This window comes from Caloenas nicobarica, chromosome 2 (assembly GCF_036013445.1).
Source record: "Caloenas nicobarica isolate bCalNic1 chromosome 2, bCalNic1.hap1, whole genome shotgun sequence".
NCBI classification, from domain to species: Eukaryota; Metazoa; Chordata; class Aves; order Columbiformes; family Columbidae; genus Caloenas; species Caloenas nicobarica.
In genome coordinates, this window is record NC_088246.1 from 76198938 (window position 1) to 76219519 (window position 20582).

Here is a 20582-nt window from a genome sequence, read left to right on the forward strand (position 1 = left end):
CTATTCGGAAGAGGCGGCTGCGTCTCGCTCAAGGGCGTTCACAGTGCTGCCACTCATGGGGCTGCGAAGTGACTCGGTCTGTGCGACATAACGCGCGCCCTCCACCGGGAAAAGGGGTGACCTCATTAATGTTTATAAATATATAAAGGTGAGTGTCACGAGGATGGAGCCAGGCTCTTCTTGGTGACAACCAGTGATAGGACAAGGGATAATGGGTTCAAACTGGAACACAAGAGGTTCCACTTAAATTTGAGAAGAAACTTCCTCTCAGTGAGGGTGACAGAACACTGGAACAGGCTGCCCAGGGAGGTTGTGGAGTCTCCCTCTCTGGACACATTCAAAACCCATCTGGACGCCTTCCTGTGTAACTTCATCTAGGTGTTTCTGCTCTGGCAGGGGGATTGGACTAGATGATCTTTCAAGGTCCCTTCCAATCCCTAACATTCTGTGTGAGCCGTGCCCGCCCGAGCCTGTCGGGTGGCCGTACCCAGCGCCCGCCTGCACCGCCACATCCCGAGGCAGCTGCGGAGCCGCCGGACCGGGAAGGAGTCAGCTCCCGGTGCTCAGCCACAAGTGTGAGCGTGGTACAACACATGAATGGACCCGGTCAAGTTACGGAGACTGACCACAGTTGGGGGTTTAGTGCGTGGTGGAAATGCATTTCTTTGCTGTGGTTTTGGTGCCAAAGAGGCAGGTTTTTGTTCAGGAAGGGTGGAGCAGGAAGGAGTTTCTGTTTGTCAGCAGAATAACTGTAACAGATAACAGTCCTACAAACAGCTACAGAAATACATAGCCTAAAAGGACAGCCGTAAACCATCTAGTCCATCTTCCTGCTCTATAGAGGTTAGTTGTGTCCAGGGCATCTCTGACAGATTTTATCTAGTTTGTTATTATCCTAACAGCAAAGAAGATTCCATAACTAATATATTCTATTATTTTCATTAGGAAAACTGTTCTACTATAGAAATAATGGTTAATACAGCTTCTTCAGATAAGACTGATCCATTTGCCTTTCCTCTAGAGAAATTATGGCAATGACAAATGACTCCGCTCTTTGCCATGACCTTTTCCTTTCTAGAGAACAGCTGCATTCTTCATGGTGACCCATGGATGCTGTGGAGTTCATGGCCCAGTACTACCAGGCACTATGAGAACAGCAGCAACAGATCCATGTGGGAGGGCAACAGCAGCCCACAACTTGTGCTTGAGTGAGCCTTTCTAAAACTGGAGGGCAAGCTTGACAGTGATGAGAGAATGAAAATGGTCCAGGTGCCTGGTCCCATTTCCTGGTGGAAACTGAGGCCCCAGACTGTCATAGATCTGGGAGAAACAATGGCCACAGAGGGTTTGATTTAATTCTGTGCTACGCCCCATGGTGGATTTAATGGATAGGGTTCCACAGCTGTGGAGGACTTCCGAGGCTATATTTGTACCAGTCCTATTCCTGCCACATCCAAACAAAACATTAACAAACAACAGAACCCCATTCAGTATTATGAGGCCTTTGAGATTTACATGGGTGCACCGGTGTGTAATGCTGGCATATTCTGGGCCTCTGTCCTTTATTTCACCCTGCAATGGTCAGCAATGCAGTATCTGAATTCTTAAACCATCCATGTACTATATCTGCCCTTCTAGGGGAAGACACAGTCTGATTTGTACCTTTTGCTGGCCAGCATGTTCATCTGCGAGGGGCAGGCGGCTCCTACCTTCCGGTTTTCTGAAAGGTGTCTCTTTGGGAGGATAGATGGGAAACAGTAATATGCGAGCAGCTGCAATCTTGGAGAGGTAGAACAGCCTTGGTGATCACTTCTAAGCTGAAGTTTTCTCTCTGAGTCTTGAGATTGTTTTCTGCACCTTCTTGGACAAACTGAACAAACAGCTTATTTCCAGGAACTCTCAAAGAAATCCTGAATGCAATTGTTTTCACTCTATAAAAAAATGTTGAAAATGGGACTGGCATGTGCCCTGGGAATTCCTGTATTGAGCCAGAAGAGTTTAATGCTCTGACAGTTTCAGATGCAGGGGCTGATCACACCTACCATAATGAGAAGACCCAGGATGGCTAGCTGAATTGCCAAGCTAAGCTCATCGTAGTTTGAGTATAGACATTTCAAGTCCATCCACATTGTGAGGTATCACAAGGAGGGTGTTGTTAAACCCGTGGTCCAAAGAATCTGGGACATTTGTCAACTAAATAAAGCAAAAGCAAATTCAGACATGCTGTCTCTGCTAGGCCAATCATGCAGTTTTGGTCTTCTGTTCCAATCCCAAACATTACAGAAATCTTTTGATAATATTTTATTTTTGAGGTTTGTGTTTGTTTGTTTTCTGCTTTTGAGTTTTGCTTTGTGTATGTGGCTGAGGGCACGAAGTAAGATGGCTAAATTTATAAGAATTGTGTGGTGATTCAGTGGCAATTTGCCAACAAGCACTAGGCAAAAAAAGACAGATTAGCATTTATTTGTTGGTGCTTAGAGGTCAATGTTGTCAGTTATGACATTCCTTCTTGAAATGAATAGGGAAAATAAATTGATCTAAAAATGCAATCTGAATTTACAGAGAAATCTCTTCATTCTCATTGATAAGAAAGGAAGGTGATCCTGAACTGGATGATAAGGCCACTATGGTTTTAGTGCTTTTCACAACAATGCATTCATGTGAGCAGAAGTTTTCAGTTTTAGTATTAATGAAAATAAAGTAAGCCCATTAGTTTTCTTTTTACTTTAACTGAAACTGTCACTAATTTTGACTGAACTTTCACTCATTTTTTCCAAAAAATCTCAGCCCTCTTATTAAAACTGACAGGAAAAAAATGTAAATACACAGAATTCTGAGAATTCTAAGTGCCCCCCCCGCCTTTTTTTTTTTACATGTAGCTGGTTTTATTGTCAGCAGAGTGAAAATTTCTGTATGTGAAATTTGCAGGTTTCATTGCACCACTGGAAAAATCGTAGAGGCTGATTAATAAAAACGGTCAAAACTGCACAGTGCCAGACCCAGGCTACCTGGAACAGTTACCTATCTCATTAATCCTAAAAACTGAAATCAAATCACATTAAGCTTGTGCTGTAATGGGAAAGTGACTTTGCACAGGGATATTTTCCTTGTATTAACTTGGAAGGCTGTGTTGTAGCACGCTTTGCCTACAGAAGGTTAAATTTTTCTGCTCCTTTCTTTCTACTTGCAGTTAGCTGCCTGGTATCTCTTTAGAGGCTTTTTCCTCGCCATGTCTCACAAGAATTATGCGCTCTGTAGTGACCTGAGCATAATGGTGCTGTGGCTGTGGCCGTCCTTGGCTAAAGGCTCTGTTGGGAGCAGTAGGGATGAGTGTTTCCTCACACAGGTGGTTCCCAGCTCTGGAGATGAATCAATGCTGAAACATTAATTCTGGGCTCAGCAGCCTGCCCGGAACTGTGGGGAGGGGGATCGTTGGTGGGCAAAACTTGAAGGAGATATTTGTTGATAGTCTTTCTGTAATCTACGTTTTAATCTAAAGTATTATCTGGTCTGATTGATCCCACTGCTGTCCCAGATATTATGTTGTACAGCTGATTTTACAGAGAGAAGCCATGATTTTAGCTAGCTTTGTCTCACCAATGCAACAAAACTTCTGTTATTTTTCTCTGAGCCCCCAGTGGACTGAGGTGGGAGAAACTGCAGCACTGTGCAAGCAACAGAGTTGACTCATGGGGAGAAGGGCTGTATCCCCCTGCAAAGTCCAAAGGCAGAATGGGATGCCCCAAGAGACTTGGGAACCACCGTTGTTTGTGACTGATGCAGCTACAATATTTCATTGTAGTTAAGTTTAGAAGACAACCATCTGAGGTCTCCCCTAGATGCTGAGGTGTGGCCTAACAACAGATGACAGAAATACAAGGGTGTACATGTAGAGTAACTCAAGAAGATTAAATTTCCCCTTGGCTTCATGTTAAGTTCCACTAAAGACACCACTTTTGCACATCTCACTGGAGTACATAGAATAGACAAGACTATTTCAGGTGGAAGGGACCTACAAGCATCATCTAGACCAACTGCCTGACCACTTTCAGGGCTGACCAAGTTAAAGCATGTTGTTGAGGGCATTGTCCAAATGCCTCTTAAAGACTGACAGGCTTGGGGCATCGACCACCTCACTAGGAAGCCTGTTCCAGTGTTTGACCACCCTCTTGGCAAAGAAATGCTTCCTAGTATTTGTAGGTGTTGGCAGTTCTCTGTGGCAACCTGTTGCTTGGACAAGCTGGTTAGGCCTTGGTTTATTCTCCTTGTTAGATGTTAACAAAATGCTTTCTCATTTCATTAAGGGCACTTTGTAATTCAGAAGCAGCTATGGTGTATTTTGGCTGCACAATCCTAGGGAAGAAACTGGTCTTCTGTCTCCTTACTGAGTTTTCCAAAGAAATCAGAATTCCTGTGTGTTTAAACTGCATTAAACCAATACTGCTGAATCTGGAGCAGCTTAAAAATATCTTAGGATGATTGGAAATAACTGGTCATGAAACATTATTTCACTAAAGTTTACTGTTCAAAGGAATAAGAACTTCACCAGTTCTTTATATATATATATAAATTTTTTTTTTTTTGTACATCAGTCTGTGCCAAGCACTGTGACACAAATTCTTCATTAGGTGTTTGCCTAGTATGTTGTTTTGTGGAGAATGTTCCTGTAAATATAGGAACACCAGCAGAGTATGACAGAAGCAACAAAGCTATTGCAGGAATAGACATTTCCATGACTTGCTTGTGTAATGATCAACTACTGCTACTATGCTAGAGGATCTAAAATGAGGTTGCTGAAATCTGAGGCTGTTGCTCTGGACTGAGCTCTCTTCTTCTCCAAACGTTTGTAGTCAAAGATTCTTTAATAACTTTTACTTGAGTTCTGGAACTAAGGCTGGAGTAGCTCTCTTGGTTACTTTTTATAGTGACTCACCTAATTTGAAAGGAAACATTGTGGATCTTGGAGCTCAGGTTTTTAATGGATACAGTAAGTATTTTAAACCCCTTAGAATGACGAGACAATTACCCAGCACTAAAAATTGAGAGCCCCCTAAGCTTAAGTTTCTGGCATGCCTTTAGAGTATCTACTAACATGGTAGGATTTTTCTTAAAAAAAAAAAAAAAAGTTGTACATGAATTATGCATGGTATTTATTATTGGCTGTTTGTCTCTTCAGCACAACCTTTTGATAACTTGTGTACTGCAAAGTATATTCCTCTGCAAGCAGGCAGCTAGCCTCCATGACATTGTTCTGTGAATCAAATATTAAACAAAAGAAATATCTACACCTGCCTTTAAATGTTCATTTTTTGAAACCTTGGATAAAAAGCACCTTACTGCAAGAAATCAGTCTTGGTTTCTCTAGGCTATGAGGCTTCTTGATAACATAGTTCAGATAAGGATCTATTTGTTTCCCTGTGTTTTTCTGAAGTTGCAAGCAAATTGAACTTGCCATTTCAGAATATGAAATGAAAGAAACTCAGTTATGATTTTTGGAAGAAATTATCAGAGAAAAAGAACAGAGTGTTGCCTGAAAGTGTGTTGGGAGGATGAGGACCACCAGCAACAAATCCTCGGACTAAGCGGAAGAGGAAAGCTTGTTGTCCTTATACCTTTCTCCCCAGCCTAAAATGCAGGTACAAGTTACTCACCCCATGCTAGCTTTATTCTGATGAAGTTGATGCTGTTTTGACAGACTGCGTTGGCTTTTAGCATCTTGTGATTTAGCAGGGCAACCGTTCTTCAGATCAAAATGGCTGTAACATCTCCAGTGCTACTGTGAAAATAACACTGCCACTTCCTTTCTCTTATTAACCACAGACCACTCTCTATTGCTTTTCTGCATGGTAAAATTCTCCCTTGAGTTTCTGAAAGGCATGTGCCAGAACACACATGCACCCTGGAACCGTGTGCTGTATAGCAGGCACTGAAAGCATCTCAGGACAAGGACACTAACACTTGGCTCAGCACCCACTGCCTCTGCACAGTTGACTGGCTTCCAAAGCATTGCAAGAGCAGTGCCTTTCAGCAAATGTTTAATCTGTTGTGTCCACAGCTAAGATACAGCTCACAGCTCTGATTGCCTCTTCTCTGAACACATACAGAAGAGCTAGACTCCAAATAAAGTGACAAGAATTATGAGGCACATGGAACAATTTCGGTATGAGAACAGACTACGCAGATGGGGACTGAGATTGACTGTGGAAAGTTGCAGTGGAATAGTGGTTCTTAGTTTCCCCTTCCATCTTATACCCCCTTGTACAGTGGCTTTCAAATTGGAATGATATTCCTGAATAATTTACTTTAGGAGGAGTTAAAACATGTGGAGAGTGGTGATCTGACTGATAAAGTCTACTTGCATTTCCAAGAGGCTTTTGATGAAGTTTTCTATCTTTTTTTTTTTTTTTTTTTTTTTAAGAAAACTAGGCAGATAGGGGATAAGAAAGAAGGTCATGGCATGGAGATGTGTTTAAAAGATAAGACAAAGAGGGCAACAGTAAATGGTCAGCTCTCAGAACAGAGGGAGTTTACAAGTGCAGGGATTTGAGCTGTTGAAAATGATCTGGAAAAGCATACGAGCAATGAGGTTGAGAAAGTTTGCTGACAATACAGATTACTCAGAGGAGGGGGGACAAAGAAAGCAGATTGTGAAGTGTTCTGGAAAAACAGTTGAGTGAGATGGGAAGTGAAATTCAAGTTACGTAAAAGGGTGCACACAAGGAAAATAATTACCTTAAATTGATATATGAAATAATGGCCCCTGAGCTGACTGTTACCACTGATGGCCAAGATTTAGGGTTACAACAGATGAAAGCAGTACCTAAAGCAAATTGTATGTCAGAGATTATTAGGAAAGGAGCAGAGAAAGTCATATGAATCCAAGAACCATGGAATTGACTCTGTGTGTACTTCTGCTCTTCTCGGTAACAGGATAGTGAGACTGGAGGAGTTCAGCGAAGAGCAACAAGGGTGACTAAAGGCCAATGCCTTCTCTTGGAAGAACAACTGAGCAGGACAGGACTTCACGGCCTGGGCAGGAGATTATTTAGGGAGGAAGTGATGCACATCTACAAAACTCTAAGCACTCTGTAAAAGAAAAGACAGAACTGATCATTTACTGTTGACTGGGAGGAATCAAATGAAGCTACTGGGAGCCAGGTGCTTCACCCTCCCTGGGATCCCTTCCTGCTCCGATGCTTCATGCAAGGAAAAAGCTGATCTGCTGGACTTTGCTAACAAATATTGTCTGCTTCAAGTTGGCATGAATTCAAGAGAAGACTGAACAAAATTCAGAGCAGAGATCCATTTGGCTTGGTAAATACAGAGAAAACATATATAGCTCAGGAAATTCCCCAAGCTAAATATAGTTGGAGCCCATGACAATATTCAGGGGAAGTGCTTAGTCTTCCTGGCCTATAGCCACTGTGGAGAAAAGTTGGGGTTGGAAGATCGTTGTTCTGACCTAGTACAGCCACTCTTGTATACTTACATTACAAATATCCGGTTTAATACACGCACTTAATGCTACCGTGTATGTGGGAACTGGTACATGTCTGCCAAATAGTGTTGAGAAGTATATCTTCATCATACAGGTCAGTCTGAGATTCTTCAACAGTTAAACCCACTAAGCTCTGCAGTTGATCCAGTACAGTAACATTTGGTTTGACACTTGCAACTTCTGCTCTCATATCTGTAATTTTCTTCTTTCTTGAATAGTCTGGTAACAGAACACAGTGATCATAAGGATGATTCCTCTCCTATACAATTTCAATATTTGCATTTGTCCTTCAATTTCTTTCAGGTAACTTAAAGGTGTTTTCCTTAAGTCTTTTAGGCAAGAATCTGCTTTCCCCACAACTTACATGTATAACATTTTCCATTTTATTCCCTTTCACTTTCTCTTTCCTATTCAAGAGCAATTGAGCTGAAGCAAATTTCTTGCTTGCGTAACCCAAAGACCTTGACTCAGACACGCTGAAGCAGACATCTGCAACCGCTTAGGGCAGCACCACTTCCAGGGGTCTGTCTCTGCTAGAGGTGGCCTCTCACCTCATATGGTGACAACAGGAACATGTGACTCTTTCCCTGCAGTAGCAGTTCCCAGTCTGGTGTATCATCTTACCCTGCCCTCTCCAGAATCTGAGCTCAGCAGGTTTATCATCCAAATAGCCCTTAAAAAAATACAAGGGTGGGGCATGACAAGGCTGCTACAAGGAACATATTGCAGGTGCATACAGTGCATGCACAGGCCTAAGTGTCATTTGATGGTGATGCAGAAGACCACTTATTATTCAGGCCACGTTCTTTTAATATCAAAGCCAGCTGTTAGGTAAGTTGATCAAAGCAAGCGATCCTGTAGCCAAGCAAGAAACCCATTCTTTGCCATATGCACAAAAAGGGCTAAATGCTCACAAGCACTAAACTTCAAGGTAAAAATCACAGATGTTAAGAGTCAGACAGTCATTCTGTCCCACTAGATCCTGGCTCGCAGACAGACAGTGCTCCTGCACTGACTGCAGACTGCTGGTGCTGGAAATCTCCAAGGAAGCCCATCTACACTGATGCTGAAGGGGATACACCCAGCCCTCCAGACCTGAAAAGCAATACTGACTGCAGTGAAGGGAAAGGAAACAGATAGGACTCCTTTTTGTCTGTACTTAGGGTAACAAAAATAGAGAACTCCCTTCTATTTTAGGAAACTACATACTTTGCAAGCGGGAGCTATATTCTATATAGAAAGGCAATACATGCACATACTGGCATGGGATATTTTTATTTGTTTTCTTGCTTTTCTGGTATCTGCCATGGCTTTAATATATTTGTAAATACATGGAAAAGCCTAAGGTTGTCTACAAGGCTTTCCAGCTGTATAAGTCACTGTGCAACTGTACATCCTTCTGCATTATTTACAATCTGGCTTCATAGCTGAAAGGCACAAGTGTAGATCTCTCATTTAAAAGAACAGGATTAGCCATTACAAGGTTGAGGATGGGCAGCGTATTCCCTGGCAAAAAAAAAAAAAAGTTTGTATCTATCATTGAAGAGAATTCCTCAGGAATCAATGAAGATAAATGCTATACTGTCAGTTAAGCAGCTAGCTGTAGTACTTGAGATATCTACAGTTAGGAAATGAGCATTCAGATATTGAGATAAAGCACAAAAAGAACGGAAAAAAAAAAAATCTTCTTTCTGTAGTCTTGCACCAGAACATTACTTGAAATACCACTCAGGAGAGCAGTTTATGGGTTCTTCGTTCCAAAGAGTCTTCAGACGCTGGGCCCAGGCAATCAGCATCTCCTTCCTCTCCTCCTCAGAGGCATACTCCGGGGCAAAGCAGATGTGAGGGGCAAGGACTTTGACACCACAAAAGTGCATGATTCCATGCTAGACTCAAAACAAAGAAAGAAATGCTTCAGGAAGTAGTCTTGCACTTTCAGTTCAGGAATGTGGAAGGTTCGAATCTGAAACCATTTCTCTGACCCAGGATAAGGCAGATTTTCTAAACCTGTGCATTCATCATTAGGTTGAGAGAGGTTCTCCTTCCCCTCTACTCTGCCCTGGTGAGACTGCATCTGGAATATTGTGTCCAGTTCTGGGCCCATCAGTTCAAGAAGGACAGGGAACTGCTGGAGAGAGTCCAGCGCAGGGCAACGAAGATGATTAAGGGAGTGGAGCATCTCCCTTATGAGGAAAGGCTGAGGGAGCTGGGTGTCTTTAGCTTGGAGAAGAGGAGACTGAGGGGTGACCTCATTAATGTTTATAAATATATAAAGGGTGGGTGTCACGACGATGGAGCCAGGCTCTTCTCGGCGACAACCAATGAATGATAGGACAAGGGGCAATGGATACGAACTGGAACACAGGAGGTTCCACTTAAATATGAGGAGAAACTTCCTCTCAGTGAGGGTGACAGAGCACTGGAACAGGCTGCCCAGGGGGGTTGTGGAGTCTCCTTCTCTGGAGACATTCAAAACCCGCCTGGACGCCTTCCTGTGTAACTTCATCTAGGTGTTCCTGCTCCGGCAGGCGGATTAGACTAGATGATCTTTTGAGGTCCCTTCCAATCTCTAACATTCTGTGATTCTGTGAGAAAGGAAATAAATTGCAAGAGTTCATTACCTATCCTGGCAGTCAGTATTGAAGGCTAGGCATTAAGCAGAATGACATATAATACACTGAAAAATAAGGTCAACTTCCATTTATTCTGCTCTCTGGAATTTATTTTTAAGTGCTATTAAACCCACAGAACTGTTCTCTTCGGCTGCTGTATGCTATCTAATTTGCAAGGATCAGAGACAGCCTGAAGTTCATTGTACTGTTTGAATTTCCACAGATTGCTCCTGAACTGCAGTGTATTTCTCATCTACTTCTAAGTATTTCTTTAACCTTTTGCCTCTGGTTTAGCCAAATGATTCTAAATGAAGGCTAGTGCCTTTCCAATCAGCTCCACTTGCCATTTTCCCTCTGTGTATTTCAGATAAAAGGGTAGCAATAAGAAAAGATGTGCTAACTTTCGTATGCTGATCATTAATGCCAGGATGGTGTGTGACTCCCCTCCTGTCCTGCATTCTACATCAATCACGTAGCTATGAGGAAAAGAAATCCTGCACTCTAGGGCTAAACAAAACCCTATAACACCAGAGAAACTTAAAAGGCTGACAGTATAACCTTTCTCCAGATTCCAATCTGGAGGAAGGGGCACAAAACAACTTTAATAATCTGTGGACTTTTAAAGTTGTGTCAGGATTTTAGGGCCAAATATATAACCTGCAGATGTTTGGAACTGACAATACTTGCTTATTATATTTCATGTAAAATAAACAATAATACAACTGTTAATGGGAATAATACAAGGCAAACAAACTTTCATATATTGTACCTGCATGGGCCACAGGAGATAGCGAATATCACCACTGATACCTCCTTTTGCATACATCTCTTTGCTTCCTCCAGTGGTGAAAGAAAACAGGGCTAATTTGTTCTAGAATTAAGAAAGCAGGACTAGAGTTAGGCATGTTTAAAGAAGAGTGGTTGTATAGTTCAAGTGATATTCAGGGGAACCTGGACAGGATAAACTTTTAGAGGAGGTGGTGTCCTCCTCTTTCCCAGACTTGATGTGGCAGCTCTGAGGCAAAGATTGATGACATACAACTAGACAGTGCACTCGTGTGTCAGAGCTTTGGGCATACACAGGTTAAAATGAAAAGGAACTACATGTCTGACATGTTCTCCTCTATGAAATGTTTAGAAAACTGTGGCTGGAAAGCACTCTGTTACTGAGAATATCTTCATTCCTGTCCTTCCTGAATGCACTAATTGAATGCTACCCACCTTACTGCAAACTTGGGCTTTTTTGTCACTTGCCAAGGAATAATTTGAGAACAAATTATTCCTCAGGTGCTTTAAAGCCCAGTTCAGAACATCTGCTTCTGTAACTGGTATTAGCCACGGGCTTGTGCTCAGCATCTATCCTCTTGGTTTTAGCTTCCACAATTGAAGTAACATTTTTTCTGGCATGACTCAGTGCAGTATCCAAACTGCCTTGAGCCTGCACTCAGCATGCAGCTATGATCATTGGGGATTACTCCTGCTCATTTCAGCAAGGCAGCCATTTCTGAAATTTAAACAAACTGAAATGTTTGGAATTGTTAAGAAGATCAGAAATTACATAGATTAATATGCAACATAAATGTAAAACTAATATTTAAGTGTTTCTGGATGCTGCAGTTGTTACCAAATAAGATATATCAGACAGTGGACCAAAATTCTCCAGGGGTATTCCCAGTGTCATGGAGAATTAAAAAAAATATGAATGGCCATCTAGAGATACTGATTTTGCCAAATTTATAAGCTATAGAGAAGAAGCAGCTGAAAAGAGATAGGTGGGACAGAAGCCCATGCACTGTGTATTTTGGGTTTCTGATTAAATTCTATAGGTTAATTCCAACCTTTGACAGCTAATCCCAGGACAGGAATCTTGTTATGTGTTCTAGTATGCCACTCATTACAGATTCGTGCAATCCTATGAGGTGGGAAGAATGACAGACTAGTTTTAGAAAATGGATCAATTTAAACTGTTTGCAAACAGTATGCCAGCCCAGCGCACCCTGATACACCTACCAAATTATAAAGCCCATTTTGTAGGCCAACTAAAAATCTCCAGGAGATTGCTTACATCTCTAGGAACCACTGCATCCTCCTTATTGTATCACCTTTCAGACATTTTTAACAAGCCAGAAAGTCACTCAACATGTTACCAAACCATTCCTTCAGGAGAGCATAAAATGCAAGCTTTAAACAAATATAACAGAAAAGAAAGACCAATACCCTCAAGAGCATTGCCCACATCCTGATCTTAATAAAACATACCTTGAGCAAACCGGAATCGTAGCAGTTTGGAAATTCATGAGCAAATCCTTGGACCAAGACTCTATCCATCCAGCCCTTCATGATTGCTGGCATGCTGAACCAATACAAGGGAAACTAGGCAAAAAGTAAATTACCTTGTTAGCACAGAGGGTCTAGGCCAGCCTTAGGCCTGGCCAACAGGCCAAATCCTGTTCTCTTAATCTGTTCAGATCTTGTACAGGCCTTCTTCCAGCTCTCTGTCAGGAGAGGCAATAACTATGCTTGGCAAAAATAACTGAAGTGCTTTGTGTTTGTGGTTGTCTCAGGTACATACCTGAGCATCTGTAGCACACTAACATCATGGTGAATGCAAGGGCTTCTACACACATTAAAGTTAGAATATGATGAAGCAAGAAGGTGTCATTTAATTCAAACTTAAGACTGCACAGAATTGTGTCTCCTATTGCTGAAATGCAAAAGGAACATGTGATCTAATGGATGATCTGACCAAAATGCACAGAGGGAGCCTTATTATCAGGATGGACATCTGGTGATTAGTTCTGATCTGACAGCCTGCTGACAAATGCCATAGGATCTTATGAAAAACTTACCTTCACACCCTGCTGACATGATGACCCTGAATCACTTAATTGAGAAGAAAACAACTTCTTTAGCAGTAGGACCCTCTGTTTTTAGATCCTCCTGTTAATCTATGGGACTACAGCCTACCTATTGTGTCTTATTTGCATTATCCTGAATGCTTTATGGACTCTTATTCCAGGATGCACTGCTATCTCTAAACCTTTGTACACATTGCAGTATAGGAGAAGAAATTCTGTAGAAGCTTATCTATGTGTGGCTTAAGTCAAGGTGGAAACAATGTAGAAACTGGGCAACCACAACAGCTCTAAAAGTGGTGAGTTTAGTCTATTGTAAATTTTAAATTACTTTACGGTTTCTTTCAGAGGATTTTTCATTCTTTTCTGCACCAGAACATACTCAACTCTTAATAGCATTCTACAGATAGAAAGTAGAAAGCAACCGCTTCCTTCAGGGGATGTTGTACTATACCTACCTCAGAAGCAATAGTGTAAAATGATGAAGACTTACAGTGAAATGCTTAATTAAGAGATGGTCACGTCGTAAATATCATCTAGAATCAGACAGTGGAATAAATATAGGCTATGCCTAAGGCCAACAGGCACAACAGGTACACAAAGAAATGTGGGGCTATTATTGCCTCATACAGTATTTCTGGGCCTCGGGGACACCAAGGACAGACCTGGCACAGTGGTGAGCGGAGATGGGGTGTGACACCAGTCAGCAAGTCCAGATAGTGCCTTTGTGACTTGTCAATAAGCAACAGTCTGGTTGGAGAAGCCCAGATTCCCTGAGCCCGCTGGCTGGTTCCAGCTGCTCACCAAGACACTAAGCCTTGCCCTGCTGGCTTGTCTGACATCCATGGTCATGTACGTCTTTGTGCATCCAGATATCAAGTTTGGCCCAGTGTTGGTGAATTAGTGGATCTGCTGTTGTAATGACCTGGATAACTATACTACTGATCTGTATTTATTACTGTACCATTACCTAGAGAATTGTTTTTCCTAAAGCTGTTGGTCTGGTGTCTGTTACCATATCCCAAACTTATAACTTGGTGGGGCCTACTTAAGCCCTTACATGCATCTCTGTGTGTAGATCTGTATTTGATTTGCATGATATCCAAGACAAAGGGACAGTGTGGGGCTACCTGATAACATGGCAGGGTTCTCATATTGAGAATTACAGTATTATTTTGCATTCAATACTTTCTGGTCTGAGTTGCTCAATGCAATCATTTTGGAGTGCAGGTAGGATGAAGAATAGTCTTCACGAAACCTATGCAATCAGACTACTTTTGAATATTTATTTTTAAGTGAAGCACAGCTGTGAATTTCACTGAAGTATTTTAAGGTTCTAATTTCAGATGCCTTCCAACTCCCCAAAAATGCCAGTTTGGAGCCATTATTTGTGTGAAAAATTCATACTGGGCTAGCATGAATAATCCTCATGCATGATCTGGTATCTTCTGAGGTCCACATGACAGCAGAAAAACCTGACACCTTGAAATTGCTACACTGAGTACAGACCATTTTGTGTTGATGGCAGAGCTACTCTTTCTTTTTACTTTGGCTAGATTCAATGTTCCTAATCTATAATTTCACTTACTCTTGCTTTTCTTTTGTTCAACCCTGTAAATTACAACTGAAGTTTTCTAATACAATTTAAAATAATGACCTGAAAAATCAGTAAGTCTGCATCCTGCACCTTCTTTTGCTCTTCAATCAGATCATTGGACAAACCTCCTCTCTTGTAAGCTTCCCATGCCTCCAGGCCATAATTGAACTCTTCTGAGTTGTGCAAGCAATCTGTGGGTAGAAGTGAACAGTCATTACTTGTCCTGTTTCTGGTATTGTAGCCAAACAATAATGAAATACATGTTGCAATCTACAGTTCTAAACTGAGTTTAAATTGAGTTACTGCTTTCCATTTTTCCTCACTTTGGTTTGTTTGTTTGTGTTTTTGTTTGGTTTTTTGTTTTGTTGTTTTGTGTGGTTTTGGGTGGCTTTTCAGCATCATCACAGCTGATGGTGATTTGGTTTTAAACTGGAGATGAATGTAGTGTCTCAGAGTACTAAAACTTTTGCCTTTCTTTAACAACATATGAAGTGCAATAAGAGGACCTAATCTTGGCTCTAGCCTCTGGTGATGCAGGTGGATGATTTAAGAGGATTTAACAGAATTTTGCTAATTACTCTGCCTCTGCATTAGGAATTAGTGAAACCACCACGCAGTTGCAAGCACTATGTAGCTGCTTTTCAGCTTCCATAACTGGGAAACTCAGCAGGGGCTGGGGAACCAGTACTGGCTGGCTCTGCTGACTCCACTACAGTTGGGTGAGCTCATTCAAGTATGTCTGAACAAGATATATACATTCATTCTGCTGATTCAACTAGTAGATCATCAATCTCTAGCAGAAGAGAGAGGCAGTAGCCTCATGAACTAAATTCCAGCAAGTCATAGAATGGTATCTGAAGGCACTTCTCACAACAACCCCATGCAGTGCTACAGGCTTGAGGAAGAGCGACTGGAAAGCTGCCTGGGAGGAAAAGGACCTGGGGGTGTTGATTAACAGCCGGCTGAATATGAGCCAGCAGTGTGCCCAGGTTGCCAAAAAGGCCAAGAGCATCCTGGCTTATATCAGAACTAGTGTGGCCAGCAGGACTAGAGAAGTGATGGTGCCATTGTACTCGCACAGGTGAGGCCCCACCTCGAATCTTGTGTTCAGTTTTGGGCCTCTCACAACAAGAAAGACATTGATGTGCTGGAGAGAGTTCAGAGGAGGGTGACGAGGCTGGTGAGGGGTCTGGAGCACAAGTCTGATAAGAAGCAGCTGAGGGAACTGGGGCTGTTTAGCCTGGAGGAAAGGAGGCTGAGGGGAGACCTGATTGCTGTCTACAGCTACCTGAAAGGAGGTTGTAGCATGGAGGGTGTTGGTCTCTTCTCCCAAGTAGCAAGTGACAGGATGAGAGGAAATGGCCTCAAGTTGTGCCAGGAGAGGTTTAGATTGGATATTAGGAAAATTTTCTTAATGGAAAGGGTTGTCCGGCATTGGAACGGGCTGCCCAGGGAAGTGGTGGAGTCACCATCCCTGGAGGTGTTCAAAAGATGTGTAGATGAGGTTCTTAGGGACATGGTTTAGAGGTGGACTGGGCAGTGCTAGGTTAACAGTTGGACTTTATTATCTTGAAAGTCTTTTCCGACCAAAATGATTCTATGACTTCAGAGAATGATTGTGGACACATCCTAATGCATTTTTCCCCTCTCAGTAATGTCACTATGAGCCAAGGTCCATATTTAGGAGTGGGCTTTTAGAAATGCTTATGTCTGGTCATTAATAGGATTCTTCTTGGTTTCGCCAGTGCTTGCACTGGACCTGTGTTATTTCTGTTTGATTCCTGTTTTAAAGAAGGGGTTTCAGCTGTCACAGATTATGTTATGGCTTTTTGTTTCCTAACCTGGAAAAATATTGTGGCTAGATCCTAGTAAGAGCATAGCGAAAATATCACATAAGCCTAACAAGAGCATCATTGTTTTTCACAAGTCTTAACTGCATCATCTAGTCATTTTTAGTAATCGTATACTACCGAGGTAGTCGGGAGGTGCCAAGACAACTCAAAAGCCCAAGCACTTAAGTGCCTGGAGCAAACTTGCAGAAAGTTATTTGTAATGTTGTTCATAAGAGAGCGTGGTTCTTTGAACGTCTCTGCAGTTGATTGCAAATACTGTAAAAATAATATTTTCCCTCATTCACTTTAGTCTAAAGGCAAAACAGTTTTACAGTTCTGTACTATACAGATATTTCATTTTTTCTGATTGAGGGGCCATTTCTAGTGATCAGATTTATTTAAATAAAAATGATACTTGTTGGGTTCCTACACTGAAATTTCTTAGTCAATGCTAACAGAAAATAAAAAGCTAGGTCTTGTTGGTTGAGAGATAGTTGTACAAAATCATATCAGCTGGTTTTTGGAGTACACCTAACAGCATGCTTCTGGATTGTTAATGCAGCAGGATAGAAAGGTGAAAGTTTGTCTCATCATTATTGTTGAAAAAAGTGTATTTTGGCTAGTCTCACCAACAATATCATTTTTTGTGGCTCTTGGCTCAAACTGCATTGCATACAAGTCAGACACCGTGACACTGCAGCCCTGCTTGCTCAATTCTTCCACAGCAACACTCTTCAAAGATCCATTCAAGGACTTGGGCTCTTGGTGTGCATAGACTATCAAGACCTTTCTCCCTGGAGGCAGAAAGAAAATCAGAAGATACCTTTGAGTATAGGAAGCAGATACAAAAGAGTTTGTGGAGCTGGGGCCTAGTCCTTTGTTTTTCTGTAGTGTGTTTTCCAAGCAGCACAAAACTAGTGAAAACAGAATGGCAGTGGCAGCATTTGACTCCTGCTTGGAAGCAATGAGTGACTTTTGAGAAACTAATCAGTAAATGCCTCCAGACCAGCAATTTTGTGCTACACTGGGTTTTCCTAGGTGGAACTTAGTCGACAGCGGGTGCATTTCCATAGCAGGTCACACTGCCCTACATCAGCACAAGCCAGTCCAGTCTCTTGAATCAGCATTTGTGTTCATCTGATCCCACTCCTCCCCAAAAAAACCTCACCCAACAAGAGAAAAAAAAAAAAGTTGTCAGCTGGTTTAGCTCCCTAGGCTGGGTCTGATAAGCAACAGCACAAGCGTGAGGGGTGAGCAGGGATCAAAGCACTGCCAGCTTAGGTTCCCTCAAACTTGTGGATACGTATTCTGAGAGCTCAGAGCATCTTCCTACTGCAACGTGGGATCCCCTCATCTTGCAGTTCAGTGCTGCACAAGTGACATCAGACTAGATATTTACGATGCCACTATCCCACTTCAGCATCATCACAGCAACTTCAACAGAAAGTAACATGATTTTTTCTTAGATGTGAGAGTGAGCTGTCTAATGTATCTCAAACTGCTGATAAAGTGGATTTAAGGTAAGTTGAGCAGCAAGACGGATATGTTGGGGTGAAGCTTCTTAAACTGATTTAACAAGGTGTATCAGAGCTTACTTGTTCAAAGTTTTACTGTACACAGGCCATTCAATTTTAATATTTCTCTAAAAAATCATTCATCACTGAACACCAAGGAAAGGCAAAATACTTTTATGGAGTAGTAGTTATTTATACATAAATGTTGCAGAGAAGGAAATTTCCACAGATTATTGAAAATTACTGGATCTGCACAACATGCAGCTCTTGGTTCCTAACTGCCATGACAAAAACTCAGGCATCTCCTGAGTTCAGCTTCTCCAGGAGACACAGAAGCTGTAGGGCCCAGAGCACCACCAGGGTGACAGGTAAGTTTAAGGTATCACAGATAATTAACAGAACGAGGGCTGAAGGATTAAAGAAACAATACTTCATTTTTTAACCTAAATTATAAAGGATGATTATTTCTTTAGTGTGCACAGCATTCACAAAACAATAGTTTTCCCAAAAGACTATTACAATTTGTCATCAGGTGCTACCATAACAAGTGTATAAACTATTTAAACCCTTGCTCCATAACTTATTCTGGAATATCAAGACCAGTTAACTCTGCTGTTCTGTTTGCTCTCAGCAAATAAGTAGTTCAGTGGCTGGAGATGATACACGCTCATACATGGGATAAGATAAATTCTGTGAGCTGCTGGTTAGTTTCATATCGATGGAGCTGAGGGCACTCAGACACAGTGTTCAGGGACTGGAGTTTGCAAAGGCAGCATTTACTGAAGTAATTCCAGTCATTTAGAAAGTAAAACCTTAGTATTTATACATTACAGATATGCTCTATACTAGCCTGCCCAGGCCTGAAGTGAATAGCATTTTTATTAGTGTTTGTTCTTACCTGCCATTTTCCAGAAGCACTTCGTAGCTCCTGTCTAGAGAATCTGACACAGCCTGTAAACTCAAATGGCAAATTTGCTTATGCGAGAAACATCAGAAAAAGGTACCGGGAAATCCGCTCTTTCAGTAGGAAACGTGCCACTCTGTGCGGAGGTGAATGGGCTGCGAGGGGTAAACACCGTGTGAGCGCCTATGTGTGTGTACATACACACCCCTACAGAGGCGTGCGCTGCAGCTGCAGGACCCGCCGGAGGAGGAGGCTGTGCCGGCCCGGGGGCGGCGTCTGGGGGTGACCCGTGGCGGGCGGGCGAGGCGAACCCCTCCGGCCGCCCCGCGCTCGCGTTCCCCGGCTGCGGGCCGGGAGCGTCCAGCCTGGGCTCCATCCCCAAGCCGGAGCAGCGCTGCGCGGCTGCCGCACACCCGCCGCACCCCGGCGCTGAACCGAACCCATCGCACCGACCCCCAGAGAAACAGCCGAGCGCTGCTCCTGTTTTTCCGACCACCCTCTCGAAACCGGTTTCGAAACCACTCCGGCCCCCAGGGCAAGCGGTGGCGCTGCCCCGCAGCTCAGCGCCGGCCGTGCCGCTCGCCCGGGCCCGGGCAGGGCCGGAACCCGCCCGCGGCGGCCCGTGGTGCTTTTACCTGCTGCCCGCGGCCCCGTGCAGCCCTGCGGCGGGGTTGGGAGCGGCCCTCCCGGCGGTCCCGCTGCCCGCCCAGCCCGGTCCGGCCCCAGGGGCTGCTCCGGCGGGGGCGGGGGCCGGGTCGGCGCCGCCCGCTCTGCTGCTCCGTTAGGGACCGTTCGGTGCGCGCCACCCACTGCTCTTACTACACGTGGTAACTAACACACGCGGTTTATCACACACTTCCTGGCGTCTGTTTGTAACTGGTGCTGCTCCTCTCAGGGTGCCGTCAAAGGGGGACAGGATCGGGTCATCGATGGGTACCTCTCTGGCTCCTTGAAGCATTTGGTGAGTCCTCACCCATCTACCAGGGGCCGAGTACCATCAGTCACAGAATCACAGCATGTTAGGGATTGGAAGGGACCTCGAAAGATCATCCAGTCCAATCTCCCTGCCGGAGCAGGAGCACCTAGATGGGGCTACACAGGAAGATGTCCAGGCGGGTTTTGAATGTCTCCAGAGAAGGGGACTCCACAACCCCACTGGGCAGCCTGTTCCAGTGCTGGTTTTCAAATGCAGAATCCGAAGTGGAAACCAGGTGACTGGGCCAACAACCTGGGAAATAAATGGCAGAGCTACCTGTGTCCTCTTGCAGTGGGGCAAGCAGAAAACCTCTGTGCAAAACTTGCAACTTCTGCATTTTTCACCTGCTGCCCTCTGTGCTGTCAGGGTCGGGGGAGACACGCACCTCTCAGCTGTCTCCCCCGCAGAAGGTGACAGACATGGTGCTGCAGGCACTGGGGACAGCCATTTCTGGAAATGGGCAGCAACAGCACCAAAAACCAAGGCTACAGCTGTCACTGACCAACATATGTTTAGTATAAAACATGAGCCCAAATTCTGCTCGGCTGCACTTTCCTGGCTGTATGGGAAGCATCGTGACAAAGAACTGGACAGGGACTACGGAAACCCAGCTTCAGGTTTAAAAGTTTACTTCCCCTCTGTTCCCCTCTGGTAGGATGGGGTGTTTTTTTGTTTGTTTTTGTTTGTTTGTTTGTTTGTTTGGGTTTTTTTCCCCCCATCCCTTCTGGTAACAGAAATAATGAGACCTCCTGACAAAACAATCAGTATTTAAACACTTAAGGGCTGCTGATATT

General features: G+C 43.3%; 1 protein-coding gene across 2 annotated transcripts; it reads right to left on the reverse strand.

Moving 5' to 3' along the window:
- Positions 1-4569: 4569 nt before the first annotated feature.
- On the reverse strand, positions 4570-19534 carry NQO2 (N-ribosyldihydronicotinamide:quinone dehydrogenase 2). Of its 2 annotated transcripts, none has more exons than XM_065629959.1 (7): positions 19448-19534; positions 18807-18859; positions 17024-17188; positions 14623-14753; positions 12370-12483; positions 10880-10981; positions 4570-9384 (listed from the first exon to the last, which is right to left on the reverse strand). In XM_065629959.1, exons 2-7 carry the CDS (start codon positions 18811-18813, stop codon positions 9211-9213), a joined length of 693 nt encoding a protein of 230 aa, XP_065486031.1. In that variant the 5' UTR covers positions 18814-18859; positions 19448-19534; the 3' UTR covers positions 4570-9210. The 2 variants fall into 2 exon arrangements, with proteins under 2 accessions (XP_065486031.1, XP_065486030.1); XM_065629958.1 differs by having other exon boundaries at positions 18807-18967; positions 19448-19533.
- Positions 19535-20582: the final 1048 nt, after the last annotated feature.

Excerpts from the sequence above, each read along its gene's own strand:
- NQO2 (XM_065629959.1), bottom strand. Across the intron at positions 10,982-12,369 it reads ACGATTCCGGTTTGCTCAAG|AACAAATTAGCCCTGTTTTC; the intron begins GTATGTTTTATT and ends TCTTAATTCTAG. Across the intron at positions 9,385-10,879 it reads ATCTCCTGTGGCCCATGCAG|CATGGAATCATGCACTTTTG; the intron begins GTACAATATATG and ends TTTTGAGTCTAG.